This window comes from Lepisma saccharinum, chromosome 7 (assembly GCF_977018435.1).
Source record: "Lepisma saccharinum chromosome 7, izLepSacc3.1, whole genome shotgun sequence".
Lineage (NCBI taxonomy): Eukaryota > Metazoa > Arthropoda > Insecta > Zygentoma > Lepismatidae > Lepisma > Lepisma saccharinum.
The window spans coordinates 39,881,882-39,908,253 of NC_139235.1; the positions used below are offsets into that span (position 1 = coordinate 39,881,882).

General features: G+C 35.6%; 1 protein-coding gene across 2 annotated transcripts in view; it reads left to right on the forward strand.

Annotated features, from left to right (window-relative positions):
• The window catches only part of LOC145990204 (uncharacterized), a 101,271-nt gene that overhangs the window by 38,461 nt on the left and 36,438 nt on the right, over positions 1–26,372 (forward strand). For both annotated transcript variants that reach the window (XM_083125870.1, XM_083125869.1), the window contains exons 6-11: positions 3,734–3,915; positions 5,518–5,740; positions 6,243–6,437; positions 11,278–11,462; positions 15,921–16,278; positions 23,523–23,646. In XM_083125870.1, coding sequence (XP_082981996.1) covers positions 3,734–3,915; positions 5,518–5,740; positions 6,243–6,437; positions 11,278–11,462; positions 15,921–16,278; positions 23,523–23,646 — 1,267 coding nt within the window. The remainder of the gene's footprint in view (positions 1–3,733; positions 3,916–5,517; positions 5,741–6,242; positions 6,438–11,277; positions 11,463–15,920; positions 16,279–23,522; positions 23,647–26,372) is intronic.

The window sequence follows — 26,372 nt, forward strand, 5'->3', positions numbered from 1 at the left end:
TAAGTTACTTTTATAGTTTTATTGTATTTCAGCAATATTAGTGTTAATTATTATCTTTAATATTAAAGAATATAATTTATTGACCTTGTGTTGAATATATGCTGAAAGAAGCTCTTGAGCAGTTTGAAATGTAAATCTCTCTCTCTCCCATGTAACACAAGTTTGGTTGTGACCAGTGTAATTTATTTGACACATAAATTACTTAAATATGCATGAATGACCTTTACATTACTTGATGTAGAATTTTTATTTTTTTATTTTTATTCAGAGAGGTATCATACTGGAAACATTCAGAAGAATTCAAGTACATAATTCTGATTCTGTTAACACTAGGAGGATGGACCCGATCCGTCAATTAGACGGGTGAATTTTATTTACACTATAATTTTGACAATGTTAAGTTTACTGCATGGCTTCCATTTCCTATGACTTTTAATAAATATTACATTTCTGGGAAAAGTTAAACTTTAATCCCATGTCCAAAGGATATTACAATAGATCTGCTCAGCTAATGCTCTGCTCATGGTCCTGTCAAAATCAATTGGAAAAAATATTTCACCAGAGTAAGCAGAACGATCCTTGTGCAAGTGCATAACTACAAAAATCATGTATTATGTTCGTTGTTTTATTCCTTACCTGTGCACTTGTGATAATTTTGGAAAGCAAAAGTAGTTAGTTTGATAATTTGAACACTTTCAAGTTATTGGTAAACTATATAGTTATTTGTTCCCATTTTCTACTTGTTTACTTCGCCTGTAATTATCACAATTGATTCTTACTTTTACCACTACTGGGTGGTATTGCAATGACATACAGTATTCTGGACCAAGCATGTGACATTTTCAGCTACCAATGAGGTTTGTACCAGAACAGTGCATGCTACGTTGAAAATTCAAGCACTTTAGATTGAAACTCACCTGTTTCCAACAACTTTCCCCTCTTTTCTATTTTTGTGCACTAATAACAAGGTTGCCTATGTAAGAAAATTTTAAATCATCCTGTATTTCTAAGAACTGGGAATGTAAATATCAACTTCACATACATTAATTCAAACAATATTGTATTTATATTTAATTTTCATTTGTTATATTTTTAATTTTGAATTACGGTAATTTGTCTACCAAAATATGTTATCATGCGTTACCTGACCTACCCTAACTTAACCTATCATAAATCTCAAATAATGGAATTCCATTTTTAAATGTTGTATGTTTATTGAGTAAGAGTGTATGTATGACACTTTTTTTTAACAAATGAAGAGACTCGTTTCTGAGAAAATGGCCCCAATAAATTTATTGACATCACCATCATTTTTTTTTTACCATGACATAGGAATGCAATGTCTCTTATGAAAGAATCCTGCAAGACCTTTCCAACGCCGTCTGAATAACTTCTATAGGTGCCCTGATTGCCCAAGTATTACAATTTAAAATTAACAAGATGGCCAAAATCGCACATTTTGCACCCCTGTAATTTCGAAAATGCAACTTTGTACATTTTCTTACCACAGGTTGACTTTTTAGTATGCCAAATTTGAAATGAATCAAAGTATATGGGGTTGAAAAGTGCCTCTTTGTTGGTTGATTTCACATTTAATAACTAAGTTTGTGACTGTCACCATGCTATTCTGTGACTCCTTATGAATAGCTATATTAGAGGTGTAGTTGAAAATAATTCAATTTTTATGGCATGAAATTTTGGTTTGCCAAGTTAGCAGTCTAGAATTTTGTCAACAGATGCTGCAACATGTATTCTAGTGCTGACCGTACAGCTGCATGAAAAATCCAAAATCACAATTTTTGTCCTGAAATAGCAAAATGCGTTGCTCAGCTGTATAATTTAAGTAGTACTGATGGAATATAATTTACACTCGAAAGTAAAATTTCATGGCAAGCAAAGGGATTTGAAAATATATCAACTGACAAGGCTTGATAATGCAGAAAACCAAACCTGGGAAGAATATCTTTCTCAGTGTCAATGTTGTGAGCAGTTAGAATTGTATGGTTCTTAAAACACTGTAGTGTTTCCGTGTTGCAGAATTGGACGAATATCCTTATGAAGATCTTCACTCCAGATGCCATACCCTTAGCGAATGAAGGCAGTGAGTCTTCGAAATTAATTGGAAAAAACTGTCCAATTGTGCAACGTTGAAACAATAAAATTCACATAGGGAATACTTAGAGGCATACATATTTTGTTTTTAGCGAAAACACGAAATATGAAATAACACATTGTAATTTTTCATGTTTCAGAAAGGTGTGAGGTGTATTTTCATACCCTGTTTTGTTACGAAATGAACTGCAAGATGCAAAATAGACTCTTAAAAAGGAAATTTAGTGTTTATTTACTGATGAAGTTTGAATTATCCTGCAAGTTATGCAACTCACGGGAAATTGATTAATTTTGGTGTAAATATTTGAGAAGCGAAAATAGACCCTTTATACAGGAATATACTCAATATTCTGTTAACTACGTAAATGTGCTACTACGAGGGTCATCCAGAAAATTAAGACCATTTGGTTATACAAAATGAAAAACACAATATTTATTGAAAAAAAAAAACAATTCTGTTACATACCTGAAGCTTCCTTCACTTCTCTACATAATCACCTCCTACATTTAAACATTTGTCATATATGGGCATGAGCTTCAGAATTCCCATGTTATAGTCTTCTGCTGCCAGTTCATTAAGCCAGGTGGTCTTTATTTTCTGGATGACCCTCGTAGAAGGGATATGTTTATTTTGTGTAATAAGTGCAGTTTTTAAATCAAATTTAGGATTATATTCACAACTTCTAAACCAAAATCTCATTCTTACATACCACTTTTGATCCGATTTTTTGCTGCTATAACACTGAAATGTTATTTTATTTACCACTTTTGAACTCTAAATTGACTCTTTGTTTTTGCACGAAAATATTGCTTTTTTATTTACCAAAAATATGTGCCTCTAGTAATACTTAAACCACGTTGACCGCATCCATCATGAGGACTGTAGTGTTCGTTTAAAACATTGTACGTCTTACATATTTTTGTTGAATCAGTTCTGAGATGACTCATTGTTTATTTGTGACAAAAATAGGACTGGGTGGATACTACTTTGAACAAACACAGTTTCTACTGACAAGACTCTTAACAATAGTGATACCTGAATATTGTAACAATTCAGAATAGTTCAAAACACACAATTTTTAAGTTGTAAGTTTTCCATTAGAACTATACCATAAAAATGTACCAGGATTTTGAGTAAAAATATTTATATTCACATATAACTATCATTTAACCACAAAATCTGTTCCTTCCCATAGAATTTTCTAAAAACTAATAAAGATTGTGCAATTTGCATAGTTTACAGGATATTCAGGCTGCAATAATATTATGTAACATTTTTGTGGATTCTACAACACACCCAAACTTAAAGGTAATGGCCAGTATCGATGATTAAATTCCTACTATTACTTCCCAATACTACTGGGCCAGCCGTAAACAACAGAACTCATATTTTGTAATATTACTTTTATCATTTGTCAGTGGATCATAATGCCATGATTACATCCTTTTTGACAACAAAATATGTACTAGTTTCTTGATTCAACTCCATTGGGAATGGTGTTGTGAACGAGAAGTTTTTATAAGGTTGTTGCTTGAAGCAGAAAGAAATGTGTTATTTAAAAAACAGTTGACAAAATGTAACATGTTGTTTAAGAATTTTCTTTTCCATTCTCTCATTTAGAATTGCCCTATGTCTGAATTTGAAAATTGCTAGTGTTGGATGTGCAAAGGGGAAATTGATAATATCAAAATCCACTAATAGAAGAGAGGTACAGGAGCTTCTTAGAAATAATATCTCTAGTAGCAGATACAAGCTCATGGAACCAAAACATTGCTCCATCAATAAATTGTGCAAAATAAAAGGTAGGTGGTCTCACCTGAGACAATTCTGCTTGTAATCTGAACTTACATGCATGTTACCATATAACACCCAACAAACTTTGATGTAATGTAGAGAACTTGCAGGCAAACATCTTTTCAGATCGTCTTTGGACACTTAATTTTTTGTCCTGTGTGTTTATATACGGAAACAGTGTCCTGTTCACCCTTCTAGGAAGCATAGAGCCTTTTTAAATGCATGCCAGCAGATTCTGTTTTTCGCCATTTCTTTGATCTCGATCCAGCTCTTCCCTTATCTCTCTGCCTTTCCTTGTATTGTACTCCTCCAGTATTGCTCTTAAAATAAATGGTAGTAAGAAGTGAAAGGTGAAGAATTGGGTTAAAGTAACATTATATACTGCAACCCCCCCTCAAATTCATTGAACTAAGGTAGTTCCTAAATATGGATGGCTGAAAGTAAATTAGTAATTACTGTTGCTCCTCAAAATGATATTTAACCTCATGGTAGTACATATCCAACAAATGCTGTTGCTATTGTTGTTGTTATAATTATAACTCCAATTGATCGTGTGTGAATATATAGGTTCCTCTTCAACTTGCACCTTGTGGGTTCCAATCTAACATCTTTTTTGCTGTTTTCATTGTCTTGTTTCAAGGTGTGTCCTATTTCCTCTACCTGATAGCAAAGCCCATTGATGATCTTTTGTGATTCAACCAGGAACGAAGACCTGAGGCACAAGATATGAAACATATACTAGGTGCCCAGAGCTTGTCCTGTTCTCAGATTTCGCAACAAAAGTACAGACTGTAGGCTTTCTTAATCATTGACATTATTGGTCCCTTTTGTGATTTCAAAGTTACCTGTCCACAAATGTAGCAAAAAATGTCAGCAGAGTTTACGCATTTGCGAGGCATTTTGAATCACATGAATTAAATTGGACTGAAGCACACGCAGAGAACACAGCTGATACAGACAAAAACTGCGTCTCAATGTGTCAACCAACACAGCCACCACATGCCGCCCCTCCCTTCCCCTTCACTGTTGCTACCTACCCAGGCTAAAAATAGACTACAATGAACAACAATACACCCAGCATGATTTCTGAAGGGGACAGTATCACTCTGTTTACCATCCGCAGGATTTTGAAGGCAATATTGGGAAGGTAAAAAAGGAATGTTTATCATTAACTGATACACCCCACCCCCCTCATATCTTGGAAACTAGAGCTAATCTGAGATTTTCATGGCCGTTTTCGTGATCAGCGTGGTTGATATAGTAAAGAACATCTGGTTTTTTTCACTGTTGACTAGTGTTATAATAATATAATATGTGGAAAAGTCAGAGTATTGTTTTGCCAAAATAAGCAAGAAAACTATCAAGTTGTCTAGTTAACATATCTACATCTCATTAATGGTAGCATTGAAATGTAAGTTCAATTTGCAGTTTGAACGCCAGCATGTATTTTTGCTAATTCGTCATTGTTATTATTCAGGTGAGTACAGTATGTAAGTATGAGAAATTGCTGACCACCTTGTTAGTTTTCTTTTTTCTTGACCAAATTGATATCTTTATAAACTCTTGCTCTTCTTGAATTTCATGATAAGGAACAACTGATTCAATTTCAGAAGCTGCATCAGTTGACTCTGAAATACATGGGAACTCCAACCAGGATCAAAATAGTCTCCAACAGGAAGAAACTGGATTTCATGTCCCAGATTCAGATAACATTCATGATAAATCTTGTGATGAAGGAATGGAAATAAATTCAAGTGGAAATAATATGCATTCCAATGAACCTACACAGAGCCTTGAAGAAAAATTTGGGGAAAAAATGCACATTATACATGAGTAAATATGCTATTTTATTGTTTTAACCTTTTACGGACAGTTGGTTCCAAACTGGTTTAGAACATAAGCAGCACTGCATAACAACAATTAGCATGTCATTTCTCAAAAACTATAAATGGTATTTGACTTCTGTCATTTTGTTGATTTATGTACATATGAAGGACAAGACAACATATTTACTGTTATTTTATGAATAACAAACTCATTTTGAAAATATCAGTTTTTTTTTAAAGAAAAATTATACAATGTTATGTAATATATTACAAGCTTTTTCAAGTCTATACTTATTATTATTGCTTGTCTACTTTAGTAGGTTACTCATAATGATGAGGATGAATGATGAATTGATGAGGAATATGAAACACATTAAAGCTGCACTTATACCGAAGCCGATGTATCGGCACATAATAGATATTTTAATATTCTGATGTGGCTCTTGAATAGTATAAATATGCATTAAATTTATTGCTTGTGTTCCTTATTCTTGTATTGTTCTTTCTAGTGTTCAGCAGAATTTAAATAAATCTGAATACAATGCTAGAGATTTAGGAATAGATGTAGATGATTTCCCAGATGGATATAGAGATTTTATAGTGGAAGTAGGAACTATTATGAAGAACTATGGAAATAGTAATCCTAATTATGCTCTTGTGTTTCCATCTCATTGTAATCGCACCGAAAAGGAAATTATAACCAAGTAAGTATTTTTGTATTTTTTGTGTAAATGTTGGTGTTAATTACTACCTTAACTTAACCTTCGAGCGGGCACATGATGCACTTTTCACCAGTGGTCGCGTGATGCACTTTTTACGTCATTTAGTATCATTGAAAATGAGCAAGGAAATTATAATGTAAATGTAAAATTTTTTGGGTCTACATTTATTTATATCATTTCTGAGGTTAATATAAATGAAACATATTGAAATACAAGTTAGAATGGTGAAAAAAAGACAGTATGTAACTTAATACATTTTTATAGCACACCACGCTTTTCATCAGCAGGCGCGTGTCCTGTAAAATTTATTCATCTAATAAGAGGGCAAATCGAAAAGTCTTTGGCCCTATTTTTTTTTTTCAGCCAATATATTAGTATGATTGAAAAACCGAAATATACATTCAATGCAATAGGTTTTTCTTGGAACGGCCAGCATTGACTCTCGGCTGCTCCACGGCACAGCGCTGTTGTCAGTTTACAAAGATGGCTGTAGTGCTCAACACGTCCACGTCATATAAATTATTCATTTTCTAAGGGTCAATGGATGACCACCCATCGAGATCCATAGGGAAATGCAGCCGATGTATGGGGACAAGTGTCTCACTTTGAGAAGTGTGCGGTGGTGATGTAAGTTTATAAATGGCCAAGAAGACCTTCATGAAAATGAACAGTCGGCGCATCCTCATCCGCCTGGGAAAATTTCCTTTAGATGAACACTCTGATCTGCTTTCACCATTGCATCCATGTTTCCTTTGTGTTTACGATGTCGTTCACAAATCCTTGGGGTATCCTGACAGGACAGAGGTTCATTTATGACAACGAAGTGAAGACCGCTGTCTGATGGTGGTTCCACGATTTACCGGCCAAATTCTACAACAGCGACATCTCCAAACTAGTCGGGCGATGACACAAATGTCTGAACCACTGTGGTGACTGTGGAAAAATAGTGCAAGGTACATAGAACAATTCCTATATTCCTGCGTGTTTATTATTTTGGTTGAAAAAAATTGGAACAAGGACTTTTCGATTTGCTCCCGTATTTATTATATGCTGAAGGAAGCTTTTGAGCAGTTCGAATGTAAATCTCAATCCCAGTTTCACAAGTTTGGTTGTTGCCAGTGAAATTTACTTGATACATAAGTTAAACAATTACACATAATTGACCTGTACATTATTTGCTGCGGGAAACAGTTATTTACATCTGTGTAAAAGAATTATTTTTCCCCATTACTTTATTAAAATATATTTTTATGTTAAAATACAGTCGGTTGCATTAAGTAGCTTGCAGGGCAAACACACATGCACACACGGTGTACCATACGCTACAAGGGAAAGGTGTTTTTTCATGTGCCATCTTGAAATGTTATAACTGGTTTCACTCAAATACTTACCAGATTAGCCTTCCTGATATATAACTGAAAGAACTTCAGCTCAAAAGCACTGAATTTCAGAAGCACTTCCCTCTCCTTTTCAGTAGCTTCATATTTTGGAATATCACGTAACCTCTCGACGCTCACTGTGTTCCAGTTTCAGAGCAATAGATACTTGTTGGTCCCACGGCCCACGTGATGCCCTTTGCATAAGTCTTTTGGTATGGTACCTGGTGCGGGAATCCAAGTTGACGATCAGTCTTTTAGTGGAAATATCCTTGTCACAATTGAAGTTGGAAGTGAATTATCAGATCTGGATTCAGATAAAAGTGACAATGAAACACTTATTATCACTGACTATCACTCTGATCATTGAGCTTTTCCCCTAATTTTGATATTGTGCACAAATTTTTTGCACTGATTTTGTTCTCTTTGGTTAAATGCATGTATGTTCTATGATAATTGACCAACTAAAGATTTTTTGTTTCTTACATTCATTTGATAATGTATTTATAGAGCCTTCTACCAATATATGGTAGATTTTTGCTGTGTTTGATAAATTAAGTACTAAAAATGGCAATAATGGAATTAGTGGATACAATTTTATCATAATTCTATAAAGAATGTGAATGATAATTTGTGGAAATGTTTGCTAATGTTACAATAACTCTTGGAAACAGTAAGTTCAATTTGGTGGGACCACAGGATGCCCTGTGTGTTACAATCTGGCACCATGCCTTTGACGGGTTAAGACAGATTTTTTTTTTCTTGTATGTACGCATTGCTTGCATGATAGAATTATTTTCCTGTAGTTTACGGTTATTACAAGCATAAGAAAACAGTTTTTTTCTTTGTGACGTTTCAGGAGAACACACGCTCCTTTCATCAGACATTTATTTTCATTTTGACTAAAGATACAGTTATAACAATGGTTAGTAATTTTTAAACAAAAAGAATCTGTCATATAATGGATGTTGTCAATGTTACATTGTTGTAATATAGCAACTTAACTGTGAAAAAAGCAGTCTATTTTATTTTTATTTTAGATTTTTTTTTTTTTAATTATGAATCCCAAATATCATCAGGTAATTCAAATTCATCATTGTTTTCACAAAGTCTCTTGATGTTTTCTGTTACATTAAATTTTAAAGATGGTGGCTTACTCCATTTGTGAAAAAGAAAACTCCACACTGGATCTATGTTACCATTTTCATTATTTAATTTATTCCAGTGTTCTTCTGCAATGAACGAGGCTTCCCAGACATTCAACTCTGTGTTTCCCGTTAATCTTTTTAAAACCCTTCTCTTTTTAATCAAATGCTTCTCTTCGATGATATGAGTTGACAAACCTGTTCTTGGGTTTAGATTTATAATGTCCAAATCATGTTCATGCCATTTTATTGCCATTTTCCTTGCTGTTTGTCCCACATAATCTTTTGAACATGAACAAGTGGTTTCCACATCTGGTAGCGAGTTTCTCATTTTGAATTCATTAAATGTACATTCCAAACTTCTTGGTGATTTAAAAACAATTTTGAAATTAAAACTTTTAAAAATTTTTGCAATTTTATGTGAGAATCCCTTGTGGAATGGAATGCACACAAATTTCTTTTCAACAGATTTTTCATCTTTGTCTGTATTTCTCTTTTCCTTTAGTTTTCTTGCAACTTGTTTTTTGATTTGGTTTATTCTGTTAGTGTGAAAGCCATTTTCTTTTGCTATATTAAAGAGCCTTTCTTCTTCATTTTTGATATCCTCATTATTAGAACATAGTCTTTGTGCTCTCAGGAAAAAATTTAAAAATATGTTATCCATTGTTATACGCGAATGTTCTGATTTGGCATGGATATATTTTTCCCCTGCTAATTTTTTTCTATGGACTGATGTTTGAATTGTTGAGTCAGTTGTCTTAATTTGCAGATCAAGGAAAGAAATTACATTGTTATTCATGGGTTCGCAAGTGAATTTTATGCGACGATGTGATTCATTTAACGATTTAAATACGTCCATGATGGTGTTCTCATTTTTAGCAATAATTAGCACATCATCTACATATCTGATGTAGAGTTTGATATCCGCACCTATCGCATTAACAATTGGAGATTCTATGTAATGAAGGAAAATGCTGGAGATGATTCCGGATACTGGGTTTCCCATTGATAGACCATTATTTTGCTGATAGATTTTGCCATCAAATATAAAGTAATTGTAATTTGCACATACAGTAAACCATCGAACCATTTCCCATGATTCTACTGGGTTAACCTTCATCTCAATAAGCCATCTGTGTAATGCATCTGTGGCACCTTCTATTGGGACACTAGGATATAAATTTTCAACATCAAAACTTGCAATACGATACTCACTATTCCAAACAATATTTTTTAGTTTCTGTTTCACTTCATATGCATTTTTAACACTGAATGGTGTTTGTTGTTTAATTATAGCAAGTCTTTCAACTAAATATTTGGATAGTTTGTATGCAGGATGTGTGAAAGTTGCAATGATGGGTCATATTGGAGTTCCCGGTTTGTGAGTTTTTGGTAGTCCAAAGGCAATCGGCAGGGTTGAATTTTTGACAATGAGTTTTTTCTTCATTTCTCTTGGTATCGTGATACTGCTTTCAATTACTTTCTTTACCTCATTTATTATTTTATCAACAGCAAGGAAAATGGCGATAAGATGGCATGAACATGATTTGGACATTATAAATCTAAACCCAAGAACAGGTTTGTCAACTCATATCATCGAAGAGAAGCATTTGATTAAAAAGAGAAGGGTTTTAAAAAGATTAACGGGAAACACAGAGTTGAATGTCTGGGAAGCCTCGTTCATTGCAGAAGAACACTGGAATAAATTAAATAATGAAAATGGTAACATAGATCCAGTGTGGAGTTTTCTTTTTCACAAATGGAGTAAGCCACCATCTTTAAAATTTAATGTAACAGAAAACATCAAGAGACTTTGTGAAAACAATGATGAATTTGAATTACCTGATGATATTTGGGATTCATAATTAAAAAAAAAAAAATCTAAAATAAAAATAAAATAACTGCTTTTTTCACAGTCAAGTTGCTATATTACAACAATGTAACATTGACAACATCCATTATATAACAGATTCTTTTTGTTTAAAAATTACTAACCATTGTTATAACTGTATCTTTAGTCAAAATGAAAATAAATGTCTGATGAAAGGAGCGTGTGTTCTCCTGAAACGTCACAAAGAAAAAAACTGTTTTCTTATGCTTGTAATAACCGTAAACTACAGGAAAATAAGACAGATTTGTTCCAAAGAACATTTCAGATGGTTTATGTTTGTATTCTATTCTGCACTTCAAGACTGATGTATATCTCATGGTAAGGTTGTCATTTTGAAGAAGGAATGTGCTTTTCAGTGGATAAAATGTAACATGTTGTTTAAAAGTTCTTTACTATTCTCTTCCATTTAGAATTGCCCCACAGCTGAATTTGAAAATTGGTAGTGTTGGAGGAGGTGGAAAGGGGAAAGTTATTATATCAAAAGTCCCTGATAAAGAAGTAAAGATGCTTCTTAGAAGTAATATCCTTAGTAGCAAATACAAGCTCATAGAACCAATACATTGCTCCCGCAATAAATTATTGTGCGAAATAAAAGGTAAGTGGCCTCAAATGAGACAAGTCTGCTTATAATCATAACTTACTTACAGGGTTACCGTGCAGCTCAAAACAAACTTAGATATCATGTAGAGGATTTACAGACAAGTGTCATTCCATACAAAATCAACACAGCCCATAGTCTGACCATCTCAGATTTTCATGACATTTTGGGAGTTGAAACTATGCATGGAACGTATTTGCCGTGACAATTATGAGTCCCATATGTCTTGTAATTGTAAAATTATTGAAAGTCAAAATTGACAGAAATTACCATTTCTGAGCACCTTTAGCTATTCTAAAAGTGCTGTAACTCTGCTCCTGTTTGGCGTAGGAAGCTGAAATAAAGTTTATTGCACAGAGATTTGAACAAGCTTTCCAATAATATGTAAGAAACCTATCTTTTCGTGAAGAAAAAAATATTGTCATTTGACCTTGACCTTCAAAATCTCACAACATGTCATCACCAAAATATACTGGATATTTAAGAAATAATTAAGGGGTTACAAAAATGTATTACATGTAAAGTATTGAACTTACATTAATGAAACCAGTCCAGAATGAGTGAGGAACACAAACATTGCACAAACCCCTCAATTATTTCTGAAACACCTGAAAGAATCATACTAGGACTGTAATGAGATCAGAAGATACAAAATAATATGTTACTGATGAAAGCCATATTTTGTTTTGTTGATTAACCTTATCCATGAATTGGTGCAATTTTGTTGCTTATTATCTCGCAGGAGGTGAGAATTGTATTATTCTAATGCTAAGGAAAGCACTTGTCTTGTCATGGACTAAGCTGTCCTCCATGGCGAAGTGGTTATTGCAACATGCTATGATGCTAGGTGTTCTGAGTTCAAATCCCAGCCTGGGCATGGCTGTTCTTTGAGAGTGTCCCTTCATCATCGTATCATAGCGGTTAGCCATTTCTTTTGCCACAGCACATGACAAAGGACCTTGTAATGCTCTCACTGGTACTGTCAAGAGGTCAAGAGACTTGCTACCCATTCCAGTGTGCAGTCTTCATACAACTTTGAGATCATGACACAAAGACATTTATTTGGATGCTGTTCACAAAATATTACATTGTGATACTTTTATTATACCACTAATAGGGAATATGATGAAGAGACTTCCTTCAACAATGGTTTAAAAAAGATTTGTCCAATTGCAGGTACACAGGCCCTCCCTCTCCTTCATTTAAATATTGTGAGAAAACTAGTTTTATTTTTTCTGTAGACAAGATACATCCTTGAAAAGGATTATGTCAGAGCACAAACAGGAACAACTTATGTCACCACATGAAACACAAAGGGTCATATATCTTCCATTCCAGTAGTGTGGTAAGAGCTATGGTTATTTGTAATATTTTTCTGTTTGTTGGAACTTAAAGGTGTTTGTTATGCTTCCTGCAGTTTGAAGTTGTTGTTTTTTTTACCTGATACATTTTAACTTGTTGCCATTTGATATTCTGGCGATTTGTACTATTTTTTTTTTTTGCGTTCAATTTTTTTATTATTTTAATTTATTATTTACTACCAAACGTCCAGTTATGTTACTGCAATAGTTACAGACACTGGTGTCTTGTGTAATTTACTTTGTATTCTTGTTGGCTATCAGTTTCAATGACATTCAACTTTCTCTGTTCATTTATTGCCTGAATTACATTAATTAATATGCTGCCTTATGCACCCAACATCTTAATTTTTCAATGTATTACCTTGGAATCTTTCATGATATTGTGACGTGGCAACAATTTTCCCTGAATATTACAATGCTTTGACCCAACAGTATTTTACTTCCTTCCTTGGTTTTCAGGTTATTTGGGTGTTTACATACAGGGTGACAATTAATGAACTATATGAAATAAAACTGAAATTAGTGACAAACCTCGTAGTACACAAACTGTATTGCACATGTAAACGGCACTACAGACATTCGGATTTAGGTTATGACATGTTCGATATATCTGCCATCTCTGGCGATGATGTGGGGCAGATGAACAGCAAACTTCTGCATGACCCGCTGAAGTGTCGAAACATCGATGACCTCCTGAATGGCAGTTTTCAGCTTGGCAATGGTTTTGGGGTTATTTCTGTACACCTTGTCCTTAACATAGCCCCCTTCCAGTGGCCTCTGGGTACCCCAGAGCCAGAATGCGGTCCCCAAAATACTCCTCCAGGACATTTTCACTTGCAAATGGCCGACATCAACATGTTGCGTGCGCATACGAATTCCCATCATGCCCTGTGGCCAGCCATGCAGTTTGGACGTCATCACGCGAACCGTTCAGAAATTATGACTGTTTTGTTTTATTTCATATAGTTCATTAATTGTCACCCTGTACATAGGGACCACATTGTACAGTCACGGACTCTTCTAGGTTGTAACAACTCCATTGACTTTCAATTAAGTCATTACAACTCAGAAGTGTCCGTGACTGTACATTGTATTGACGCTTTAATCAGTAACATAGCTGTACATATTATTTTGTATCTTCTGATCCTATTACAGTCCCAGTTTGATTTTTCATATGTTTTACAGTGTACAAAAATGTCAAGAAATCAACAGGTAGGTCAAGAAAGTCAAGAAATTATGCTTGCGGTGAAGAATTTTTGTTATTTTTTACAGTGTAGTATACATTGCTGTATATCTGTACTGGGAGTCGATAAAATTGAATATTTGGAAATCTAAAATTTTATTGAGTTGTGATTAGGATTTGTTCACTTCTTTTCTTAAGAATAACATTGTTGTTTGCTTGAAGTTTTGTAAAAATATTAAATAAAGTAATGTGGCCATTTCTCATCCAGGATGAAGTCGGAAGCGTTTATTTTTACATGCATTAATAATTAAAGCAAGTCTAAATGCCTTGTTAAAGTACACCTTCAGTTTTCATCTTAACTTTCCTCGTGGTAGGGATTTTTCATTGAATAAAAATATCTATTATTTTAATTTCCAACAATACCTAAGTATGGGGCGATTAAATAAATGTTAAGAAAAAGGTAAAAAGGTCAAGAAAAAGTCAATACTTTTGGATTTGTTGTTTTGGTAGATACCCTGGTATAGCATGGTATATCAAATATATTTTTTTCATAAATTTTGATGATGACATGTTTTGAGATTTTGAAAGTCAAAGCTGAAAGTCTCATGACAATATTTCCGTTTTATCCAAAGATAGGCTTGTTACATATTATTGGAAAGCTCGTTCAGTTCTCTGTGCAATAAACTTTATTTCAGCTTCCTATGCCAAATAGGAGCAGAGTTACAGCTGGGATAGCTAAATGTTCTCAGGAATGGCAATTTCTGTCAACTTCGACATTTAATAAGTTTACAATTGCAAGACATGTGGGACTCATAAGTAACACAGTAGTTATGTCCATTATTAGTTCAACTCCTCAAATTTGATAAAAATCTGAATTGGTGTGGTTGAAAAATGCACCTAACTGTGTTCATTTGATGTCGTCCTCCATGGCTGTGCAGTGCAAGGTGCTGTGCTTTGGACTCCGACTGCGGGATGGCATGGGTTTGAGTCCGCCAGGGTTCAGTCTCTGGTTTTCGGCCTGTGTATAGGACCAATGGCAACCCACCATTGTGAGAAAATTGGGGAGCTATGAGTGAGTAGCGTAACCCAGTCTCGGAACTATCCTATAATGGCTGAGGGTTCGACGTGCTCATCCCATGTCATCCCATTACCCGTTGAAGATCTCCACACCTCTAGGTAGAATTGTGGGAGGGAGACTGCCAGTCGGGAGATAGGCCAAGGCTCTTCAAGGACTGTCGAGTCACAGGTTATGTGTTGATGGAATGACTTAACAAATTCTTATCTTAACATTTTGCTTATTCAAGTATTTTCTGGACAAGGCGATTAATTTTAAAACCTTTTGGGTACACACAGTCAAGACAGTATATTGTTAAAAAAAGAAAAATCATTCAAACTGTCAGCCGTTAGATTGAGGTGTCAACAACAAATAAGTGACCATCTTGAATCTGATTCTGTAAACTTCCTCCAACCTCATTGGGTGTGATGAAGTAAACGAGAAGTTTGTGATATGTTACCTGTTAGAAAATAATCAATGTGCTGTTTATAATAAATAGTGAATTTCAAATCCATAGAATAGTCCACAAATTTTTAAAAAATAATCTTTAACACATAAAAAACTGAGAGTATTATTTTGCCAAAATAAGCAGGAACACTGTCAAGCTGTCCGGTGAAAATATCTACATCTGATTAAGGGTAATATTGAAAAGTAAGCTCAATTTGCAGTTTGAATGCCAGCTTGTATTTCTACTAAGTCATCATTGTTATTATTCAGATGAGTACAGTATACGAGAAATCACTGACCACCTCATTGTTAATTTTCTATGCTGTATTTTCTTCTTGACAGAATTGATATCTGTGTAAATCCTGTTCTTCTTGAATTGCATGATAAGGAACAAACTGATTCAATTTCAGAAGTAGCAGCATTTGACCCTGAAGTACCTGGGAGCTCCATCCAGGATCAAAATAACCTCCAACAGGAAGAAGCTGGATGTCATCCTCAAGATTCAAATAACATTCATGATGAATCTTGTGCTGAAGAAATGGAAATAGAAATAGATTCAAGTGGAAATAATATGCATTCCAGTGAACCTATACAGAACCGCCTTGAAAAAGTCCGGGCATTGATTTCATCATGCAGTGAATTGAGAAAATTTGTTATTATAGAACAAGCAACAAGAAAGTTTGGTGCAAGGAAAACTTTGATTCGCTCAGGAGACGCAAATAATATGAAAGTAGATTTCAGACTTCAAAGGAGTACATCAATTATAAGGTGAGGAGGAAAATAAATGTTATTTATTTTGTTTTAACCTTTCACAGACAATTGGTTTAAAAGGAAAGTACCCAAATTTGCCCCTACAGACGACTAGTTTCAAACAAAAACTAGCACCGCATAACAACAATTAACATGTCATTCCTCAAAGAATACAGATGATATTGCAGTTCTGTCCTTTTTTTTTTTTTTGTTCGGTTATGTACATATGAAGGTATGTCATACTGGAATGACAAAATTAATTTACTGTTACTACTTTTAACAAATTCATTTTGAAAATGTCAGTTTTTTTTCCGTAAGAAGAATTATGCAATGTTATGTAATACAGTGTGTTTTAAAGTTCCTGCAGGATGCTAAGAACCTATACATTTTAAAGTAATAGGTTTATTACAACAAAAGCCCGACCCTGTGGCCGAGTGGTTAGCACATCGCGCTGCGACGCCAAGGGTCCCGGGTTCGAATCCCGGTCGGGCTTGGTTGTTTGTGAATGTCCATTCATCAATTTCATCATTTCATCACTCATCCCCATCTTCGCAAATTAGCCAAGAGGCACAAAACACGAAGTAAAATAAACTAAATCAATCAATTATTACAACAAAATATTGTTTGGTACACAGAGGAAACTTTAAAATTTATGTTTTTTGTGGTTTGGTTCATCGCCAGATCTCCAGCTGAGCACCATTTACGTCCACACACACTTACAATCCAAGAGTTGTGTTCTGACGGTGCTCGTCTGGAATGTTGTGAATCACATCACGTGTCTTGAACTTCAGGTAGTCAAGATCTGTCAGTTTCTGTGCATACACCTGGGTCTTGACATGTCACCACAGCCAGTTATCGCACGACGTAAGGTCTGGTGACATTGCACCCCAAGGTATGGGTTCTCTGCGGCTTTTCTGCATCAATGCAATTTTGAAATCATGTGATTCGTGTGATCACCTGCACATCCATGATTCAGCAGTGTGGGCAGAAGAGAATTTAAAGTTTCCTCTATGTAACAAACAATATTTCGTTGTAATAAACTTATTAGTTAATAAGTTATAGGTTTTTAGAATCCTGCAGGACTTTTAAAATTCACTGTTTATTACAAGCTTTTTCAGATCCATGCTCATTATTAATGCTTTTATACTTTACTTCATAATGAGGAAAAGGAAACAAATTAGTGCTGAGCCGATACCTAAACAGGTATTTCAATATTCTGATGTAGTTCTTGAATATTTTGAAACAAATCTCTAGTAAAGTGATGCTTATAATTGCAGTGGAAGACTCGCCCACTAATATTTTGAACAAATTTCAATCGTTAAAATTTTCAAGCATCAGCATATCGGTAGGACTCAGTAAGAGTATCACCAGTGGTGTGGTATCAGTTAAACAAATACAGTGAAACATCCATGTCTTGCCCAAAATTAATTCAAATTAGAACCCTGGCATTGTAGATTGATACGCAAACCACTTCACCACAGAGGCTAACTCATAGCAAATGCTTGTGTATTCAATTCCAAACACACACAGAATGTGGTAAGATAACATTTTGAAAATACAGCGTGTCTGAACATAGCCTGTAGAATTTCTTTTGCATATGTACACCAGTGATTTAATGTATTGTTTGAAGTTCATAAAATGCAACTTTATTCCAAGTGACACCACACTGTAAACAGGAACTCTATCATTGTGCAAGAGACCATTCTTCATGCACATCTATTAGAAATTGTATTCTGGTTCTTAATGCATATGCAGTTGTCCTTTTGTTCTTTTATGGTGATTTTAAGCAGAGTCTTTAATCTTTTATGTGTTTGTGATAGTGATCCCGGTTCTTGATTGTTACGGACTTACTTCATGAAGTGAGGTAAAGTAAACTTGACAGAGAAGACGTGGTAGTTTTTCTTCATCTCATCAAATCTCATCTCATCTCGCTAACATAAGAGAACCATGACAAAAACCACCACAAAACTAGAATAACAATACAAGACTGGGCAGCTGAGCGGGATGCTATTTGCCACAAGGAAAATACAACATATCTCATTCCTGTTGCAATAGCACTGTAGTGCAAACCTGAAGATGAACGCGCACATTGTTATGTGTGGGGTCATAGGAACATTTTTTCTATGTGCATTGTGTGACTGACCATTGTATTGTTGGTAGGCCGAGGAGCGATAGGCACTAAAAACAGTCAAAATTGGCAGGGAAAAATACACTGCTTAATTGGAAAAAAGGAATTTAAAATAGACACTTAAAAATCAGTTATGTTCAAAGTAAGCACTTACGAGTGAAATAGGCAAAACTCACTTATTCGCTTCAGAAATTTGCACACAACCTCTATAATGAATGAGGGCTTAGAGGTTTGCTGTTTCCTTCAGTGGATATGTAGACCAATGTAATGTAGTCTAATTAGTTTTTGCAGGTGCATTTTGCATCAACTACAATGTCCTCTGATTTGCCATTACCAACAGGTGCACAATTTATGCACCATGCACAAAGTTATAAAATAGATGGACATGGTGAAGTGAAAGAATGAAACTCGAAATCCTACCAGAATAGATTAATATTCGACTGATATTTCATCATTTTCTCATTTTATGCACTCAAAGAAGCAGTTATCTTTAAAACAGGCACTATGAAACCTGTGTATTCCTCACAGAAATGTGTTTTGAACTTAAAAGCCTGCATTTTCTGCCCAAACAACCATTATGCAATTTAGGGCACACCCTCTGCCTAATTATTAGTAAGGAGTATCTAGTCTTTCAACTGTGACTCCCTTACTCATTTGTGCCCATGGTCAGTTTGAGATGACTTTGGCCTTTCAGTTGACCAACTAACATCCAAAAATATTAGGCTCAGTCAATAAATAACGAGGCAGAGGATATTACACCAAAACTATGGTAGTTAGAGATGGGTCCGAAATGGAGGTGCAGGTGTGACGAAACTGATTCGCGTGCGTTTTCCCACTAGATGGCTTTATGTGTCTGGCAAGGTATGTGCAAAGGCTGCTAACCGAGCAGTGGCAGTGTCCAGTTATTCCGTGGTTGGAAGCACGCAAATTCACCTCCACCAAAAAAGTTCAAGACCCTCCACACTAGTGTCATGCTCGACTTCCTGGAGCATGTAGCTACGGGCAATGCCCAGCGGTATTGTGAAACGTTAATGAAGCTCAGGAAAGCAATCAAATCGAAATGTCCCAGTCTCCTTTCTCGTGGTGTCGTCCTATTGCACAACAACACTAAACCACACACAGCCTACACAACAAAGGTAAAAAGGTAAAGGTAAAGTGCTCCCCTGTGCTTAGCACCACGCCATGAAGGTGTATAGGGGGTGTGGGGGTAACGCCCCACACTTTCTTGATCCGGTCGTGAGTGGGGGTGATGTGATCAGCATCACGCCCCTGACCGCCTTTACCCCCCAGGGTTTCCCCCAGGTACCCATGTTATTCGACGCTGGGTGGGCGCCGGGGCCGCTTCCATCGTTAGAAAAGTTCCCGGATTTGAACCGGCCGGGGATCGAACCCGGGACCTTTAGCATGGTAGTCAGACGCGTTACCGACTGAGCCACCGCGGCCAACACAACAAAGGAATGTCTGAAAACATTCAAGTGGAAGTCCTGACCCCCCCCCCATAGTCCAGATCTATCCCCATGTGACTTCCACATCTTCGGTGAGCTCAAAAAAAGCACTGCAGGGACAACGGTTTCAATCTGACGATGACGTCATGGAGTACGTGCGCAATTGGTTCCAACAGCAGCCAAAGGAGTTTTACGAGCATGCCATTTTGCGATTAGTATCACAATGGGATAAATGCCTAAACAGTGGCGGACAATACTTCTGAGGTTTGTTACGTAAGTACTGTGAAATATCTTCTGCCTCGTTATTTATTGACTGAGCCTCATATAATACACAGTGTTTCAAAATGATGTGAACAATTGCAACATGTTATATTTTATTCATAAATTGTCAAAATAAGATACAATTTCACACATATGTAATACAACTGTCCAAGTTCAAGTGTCAATGGTTATCGTGAAGTTATCTCACAAATGCTCAATGTAATGTAATGGCTGACACACTTGTACTCTGCACATGTTAATATGGTAATCTAGCTTCATCCAGTCACGTTTCAGAATGTTCTCACCAATAATTTGCCCCATGGTGCTAATGTGGTGGATCTTATAGAGTTCTTTGCTGGTGGATCTTTATGAAATTATGTACGAAACTGATGTTGCAGTTTCATTTTATATGACATTTGATCGGTGATTATGTTGTATTGCTCATGGAACGTGTTTTTATCGTTCAGATCAATTTGAAACGCCCTGTATAACATGAGATTTTGTTGCATATACACAATCCTGCCAGAATTTGCAATGTATCCACTCCAGTTCTTGTGTTCCCATAAAGTTTCTTTTCTGTATTTGATGAGATGCATGAATATCACGTGGGTGTTCATACTGAATAATGAAAATTGCACCACAAATTGATATGAGACACAAGATTTTTTTTCTTAGGGCCCGGTTACCTATGCAGAGACCTATCCTCATTTTTACTGAGGAACCATTTAAGGCTAGCAAAGCCGAGGTTTCATTGTATGTGATTGTACATGTCATTTCAGGGTGGCTACTCACTGGGAATTCCTTGAATTCTGGGAATTATGCATGAATTATTGGTGCTGGGAATTCCGCTTGAATTTTTCTCCGTAGACATGAAAAATTGCAATTTTTATTAGTCCAAATTCCATTGAATTAATTAATGCTGTGAGGCAAGTTTTTTCACAGTTTAGCTTTTATTTTTATCAAGGAAACAAAAGAAGGCTGAGTGGAAAATAAAAATAATTCTCTCAGTCTGTTTGGTTTGTTAGTGTCCTTTGCAGAACAATCTATCTGACATACGGAAGATTATTGCAAGATAAGTAGAGGCATGCATATTTCGTTTTTGACGAAAACACGAAATATGAAATAACATGTTGTAATGTTCAATTTTCATGTTTCTGAAAGGTGAGGTGCATTTTGCTACCCTGTTTTGTCACGAAATAATGCGAAATGAACTGCAAAATGCGAAATATACTCTTAAACACGAAATTTACCGTTTATATACAGACGCGACACTTTCTGAAGTCTGAAGTATCCTGAGAGTTATGCAATTCATGGAAAATTGATTAATTCTGCTGCAAATATTTGAGAAGCAAAAATGGACCCCTTTATACAGGAATACACTTAATACTCTGGTAACTACATAAATGTGCTATTAGAAGGGAAAATTTTATTTTATGTAATAAGTGCAGTTTAAAATCAAATTTAGGATTATTTTCACAATTTTGAAACCAAAATGTCATTTTATGTAGCACTTTTGATGTGATTATTCACCACTATAACAACGAAATTTTATTTTATTTACCGCTTTTGAACCCGAAATAGACTCTGTTTTTGTACCGAAATTTTGCTTTTTTATTTACTAAAAATATATGTGCCTCTAAAGATAATATATCTTGAAGTTGATTAGGTAAATTTGAAATTGTTATACAATTTACTGTATCCTGTTAAATTTGTGACTCGTGTTTATCAATGTATTTCTAGTTTGAGTATGCGAAATGGCAAATGCAAACTCCACACCTTAAGTTAAATATACAGGGTGTCATTTTAATGGTGCCCACGGAAACGTATAGAGGACATCAAAACAAACAACTTTTCTCAGTAACATTTTTCTTGTTGGTGCATCATTTCGGCTCTACAGTCGTTCAAAAAAACACGTTTTGCCACCTGAATGCTGGCAACCACACACAACATTTGATTGCATTTGTGACGTCATATCCCATCGTGAAGCAATGCGTTCCAGATTTGCCAGGAACACACATATTCTGTGAAAAATGACAGCTACAATCAGCCACATTATGTACCGTAAAACAAAACGAGAAAACACATTCTGTAACCAAACAGGAAGTAAACAAACGAAAAGAAAAATGGTTGAAAGAAAATAGAATTCAAGTGAAAGTGGTCATATCGAATTTTGTCTCAGCTTGCATGTCAAATATTTGCAAATCTAGTTACCAAGTTGGCATCTACGTATAATTTAGTGTATCCACTTCGTCCTTCTGATACTAGTTGTCTGTGACACACTGAACCGATGACAAAATAGAAATGAAAGAATTCAAAATTGCCAAGGTAAGCACCACACAATATAATGTATATTCAGGGTATTATGGGGCAAGGGACAAAAATGGCTGAAAGTACAGGGATATAAGTAGTATTAATACAAGCTCTCCGACGACTTTTTTTTGTCTATGAACCGGATACTCATGTAATAGTTTGCAAATGTGAACAGTGCAGTATATTTGCTACTGATTCATCATTACATTGTTACTGTGGTTGGACATGTTTTAGCAGTAATGTAACAACATGAACCTCTGATACTTCCGTTATCAGCACAAAAGTACCACAAGGCATCTGGACACAAACCTGTAGATATCAACCTTGCAACGAAATTTGCAAATATGTATTTGACATGTAGCTGGGCGTAAACAGCCACATGCAAGCTGCAAGTCCAATAAAATTTATTGTTGTTGATATTTGACATGTCAAAATCCGATATTGACACTTCATTTGGAATACTTTTTTGCCATTTATCCTATCATTGGTTCACTTCCCACTTCCCCTGAGATGTCTGCTGATCTTCTGGCTGGTAGGCTATGATATTCGGTCTTCTGGGCGCGTTTCTTGCGTCATCTAATAATGTGGTTGGTATTTTGTCATTTTTCACAAAATTTGTGTGTTCCTTGCAACCCTGCCATTTGCTGTTTCACCGCAGGAAATTATGTCACAGATACGATCAAATGTTGTGTTGGGTTGCCAGCATCCAGGCGGCAAATGGTCTTTTTTGAACGGCTGTAGCGTCGAAACGATGCACCAACGAACAAAATGTTACTGAGAAAATGTGTTTGTTTGATGTCCTCTATACGAATCTGTGGTCCGTGGGCACCATTAAAATGACACCCTGTATATACCATTCAATTGAATTGAATTAGAATTTTTAGACACATTGGAATCGTACAGACCCTTTATATTGTTAATATATTTGTGTGTGTGTGTTTGTGAGTGATGAGAGGCGGTAATATAAGGTTGAAAGAGAGAAAACATCTGCTTGTACCCTTGAATTTTTGGAAAGTTCTCCTTGAAAACTGGGAATTATACTTGAATTTTATCATGGTCCTAGAGTGGCCACCCTGCATTTGAAGAACTTTCATGTCATTAATCAAAATTTATTTCAGATGCGATGTGTACATAGGCAGTTACCATGTTTATTCACACTCAACCTCATCAGTAGATGGAATAAGAGCATTTGCAGCTGAGAATGTATTGAAGTTGTTCAAGGAGCAATGCCCAACATTGATTGTAAGTACAATTTTTTCTAGTTTTTATGATACGAAAGATTGAAGGAAATCATATTATTTGTTATACATAAGGCATAACTTACACCACATGGCTTCATTTCACTAAGTAGCCTAAGTCCAGTTTAGGCATGTACTTTCTTTTTTCCGGTTACTCAAGCTTTCACGGCATCATCTGGGATCTTCAGGAATTAAGACAAGGAAAATCAAAGTTTAAAAGATGGGAAGGTGATTAGGATTAAAAGAACATAAGACACTGTATGACATGTTGGTCATAGGCCCTTAAACGTTAGTATAATTGGCCGCCCTTGAATGTGCTCAGGATATTTAATGCCTCGCTTAACGGACATGTAACAATGAGTGGTGATTTTATACACGGTTTGTTTTGTCGTCAGTAATCAAAGTTCAAAGTATTGTTTGAAAGGCTTGATCTGGTATAACAATGAGAGTTATTTTTCAAAATGTAACAGATGCTCGAGAATTTAATTGTTGCGGTTCAAGAGTTGCATTTTAAATTTCAACTTTGAATCTTATAGATTGTAATAACTGGAAAAAGGTTAAACAGCCAATCCACAGAAAATTGTAAACTGTGGAAATGCTCACGGGAAAACTAATCTTCTGGCTTAAGAAAATGATAAATTTGGGATGGATTAGTGTGTGCAACGCCCTCTACAACAAAACCCACTTATATGGATGCCATATAACTATAACCAACAAACAGTTATGTTAGCACACATTATGGATATTCACCGGCGCCATTGCAAAGTTTACCCATGATTACTAGCCTAATCAGCTGAAGAACACAAGATTCTAAAATAGCTCAGGGCTTGCGGGGTGTGTGTATAGGACCAACCAGGTGACCAGGATGCGAGTGACCCGTTACAAAGTGAGAAAAGGAAATTACAAGAGATAAGAGATGTTTATTACTTATTTAACACACATTTTTGAAATTTAACAAAATAAATACAAAAGGGCTTTTCTTCCTTTCAGTGATATCCAGGCTCTTCACTAACCCGGTGACAACAATATACATCTTTCTATATAAAGCATATATATAAAGATATAAAGCATACTAAGCTTTTTAGACAACAATGAGGCTCGGCAGAGCACAGAGCAGATAAGATAACACGACAATGAACGATTATGCAGCATTTCAACAATCAGAAAAAAGGAGTTAACAAATCTCCGCTAACAAAACCAAAACAGTGTATTTAATGAAAAAGATATTGTATCTGTGGGCTCGTTACATACTACCCCCCCGCTCAGAGAAAAATCTTTTGGATGAATAATGTTAAACAAAGACAAAAGATTTATATATATATATATATATATATATATATATATATATATTTATATATATATATATATATATATATATATATATATATATATCATCCTAAAATACTCCTTACTTTACCTTATATTGTATTACTAATTAACAAGTCAAACCAATCTTATCACCCGGTACAGATTCTACTATCTTACATTTGTTTTATTACTTTGACAAACCGTTTACTTAATAACCGTCATATTCCTGTATGCCCCAAGTGGGAATTTCCCTAGCTCCGAGAGCGCCACTGCTCTCAAGCATGCCCTATTCTTGGCCATTGTGCTTTTATAATAGGGGACACCTTGAAGTACACCAGTTCCTAGTTCTGGCTCATCTTAAGCTTTTAATTAGAACATAAAAATCAGACTATACCTCAAATGACTAATGATTACCTGTTAATAACAACTGCACAATCTCTAATTTCAAGGTTTCAGCAACAACTTGTGCTGGTTCAAAAATTGAAACAAAGGAAAATATGCGGTATTCAAAACCGTTCTCACTTCTCGTAGGTTTCTTGGGTTATCTTTAAACAATCTTATCAGTTCTTGCTCAACTTCTTCACTATTCTTATCACGGGATAAAGACATTCCCTTACCTTCTGTAGAACTTCTCTGAGTAGGAGACAACTCCGTTTTTTCCTCGGGAGATGTGGGAGGTTGGCCGCATTCTTCTTCCTTCTCGGCATCAGGCACTATTTCGTCACTCACATCCTCTTTAAGGGTTTCCATTTCTTCTGGTTGACACTGCTCGGTTCCTTCCCTAGGTACTCCCATTCCGTCTGGTTGGGACTGAATAGTTTCTTCCCTAGGCACTTCCATTCCTCCAGGTCGTGGGACATCGTCAAGTTTATCAAAAGCTGTATCAGGATTGATCAAGCCTTCCTGGTATCGGCCTCTTCTCTTAATTGTCTTAGTAACGATCGTTTTTCTGCCTCCAGTTGTCTGATCTTTTGTATTGGCTCTTGCCGTTCTTCTTGGTATACATCTGAATTTTTTTCACACTTTCGAAGTTTTTCTTTATCTTTTTGTACAGCACACTCACATTGTTGCTTATTGTCCGTTAGCTGAGGTACCACCGCACAGAGAAGTTTGAGAGTTGAGTCACTAATGGCTGGGATAGGTCTGTTCGCAAATCGTTGGTACACGTTTGCTGAAGGAGTGGACATACTGCACACCTTTTTCTTGATGTTAGTAAAATTCACCTTAGACTTACTGCCACTGGTATTGTCCAGAACGTCGTTCAGCACGGGCCTGGAAGGGGAGTATGGAGTTGCTGGTTTCCCATTTTCCAAGTCCTTGGAGATTTTTACTCATAGCAAGGTTTTCCTGAAGGCAGCTGTCTTGCTTTTATCAGGGATCCATTTCTTTCGCATGTCAGGATCTTCTTGTGAGAGGGGGCAG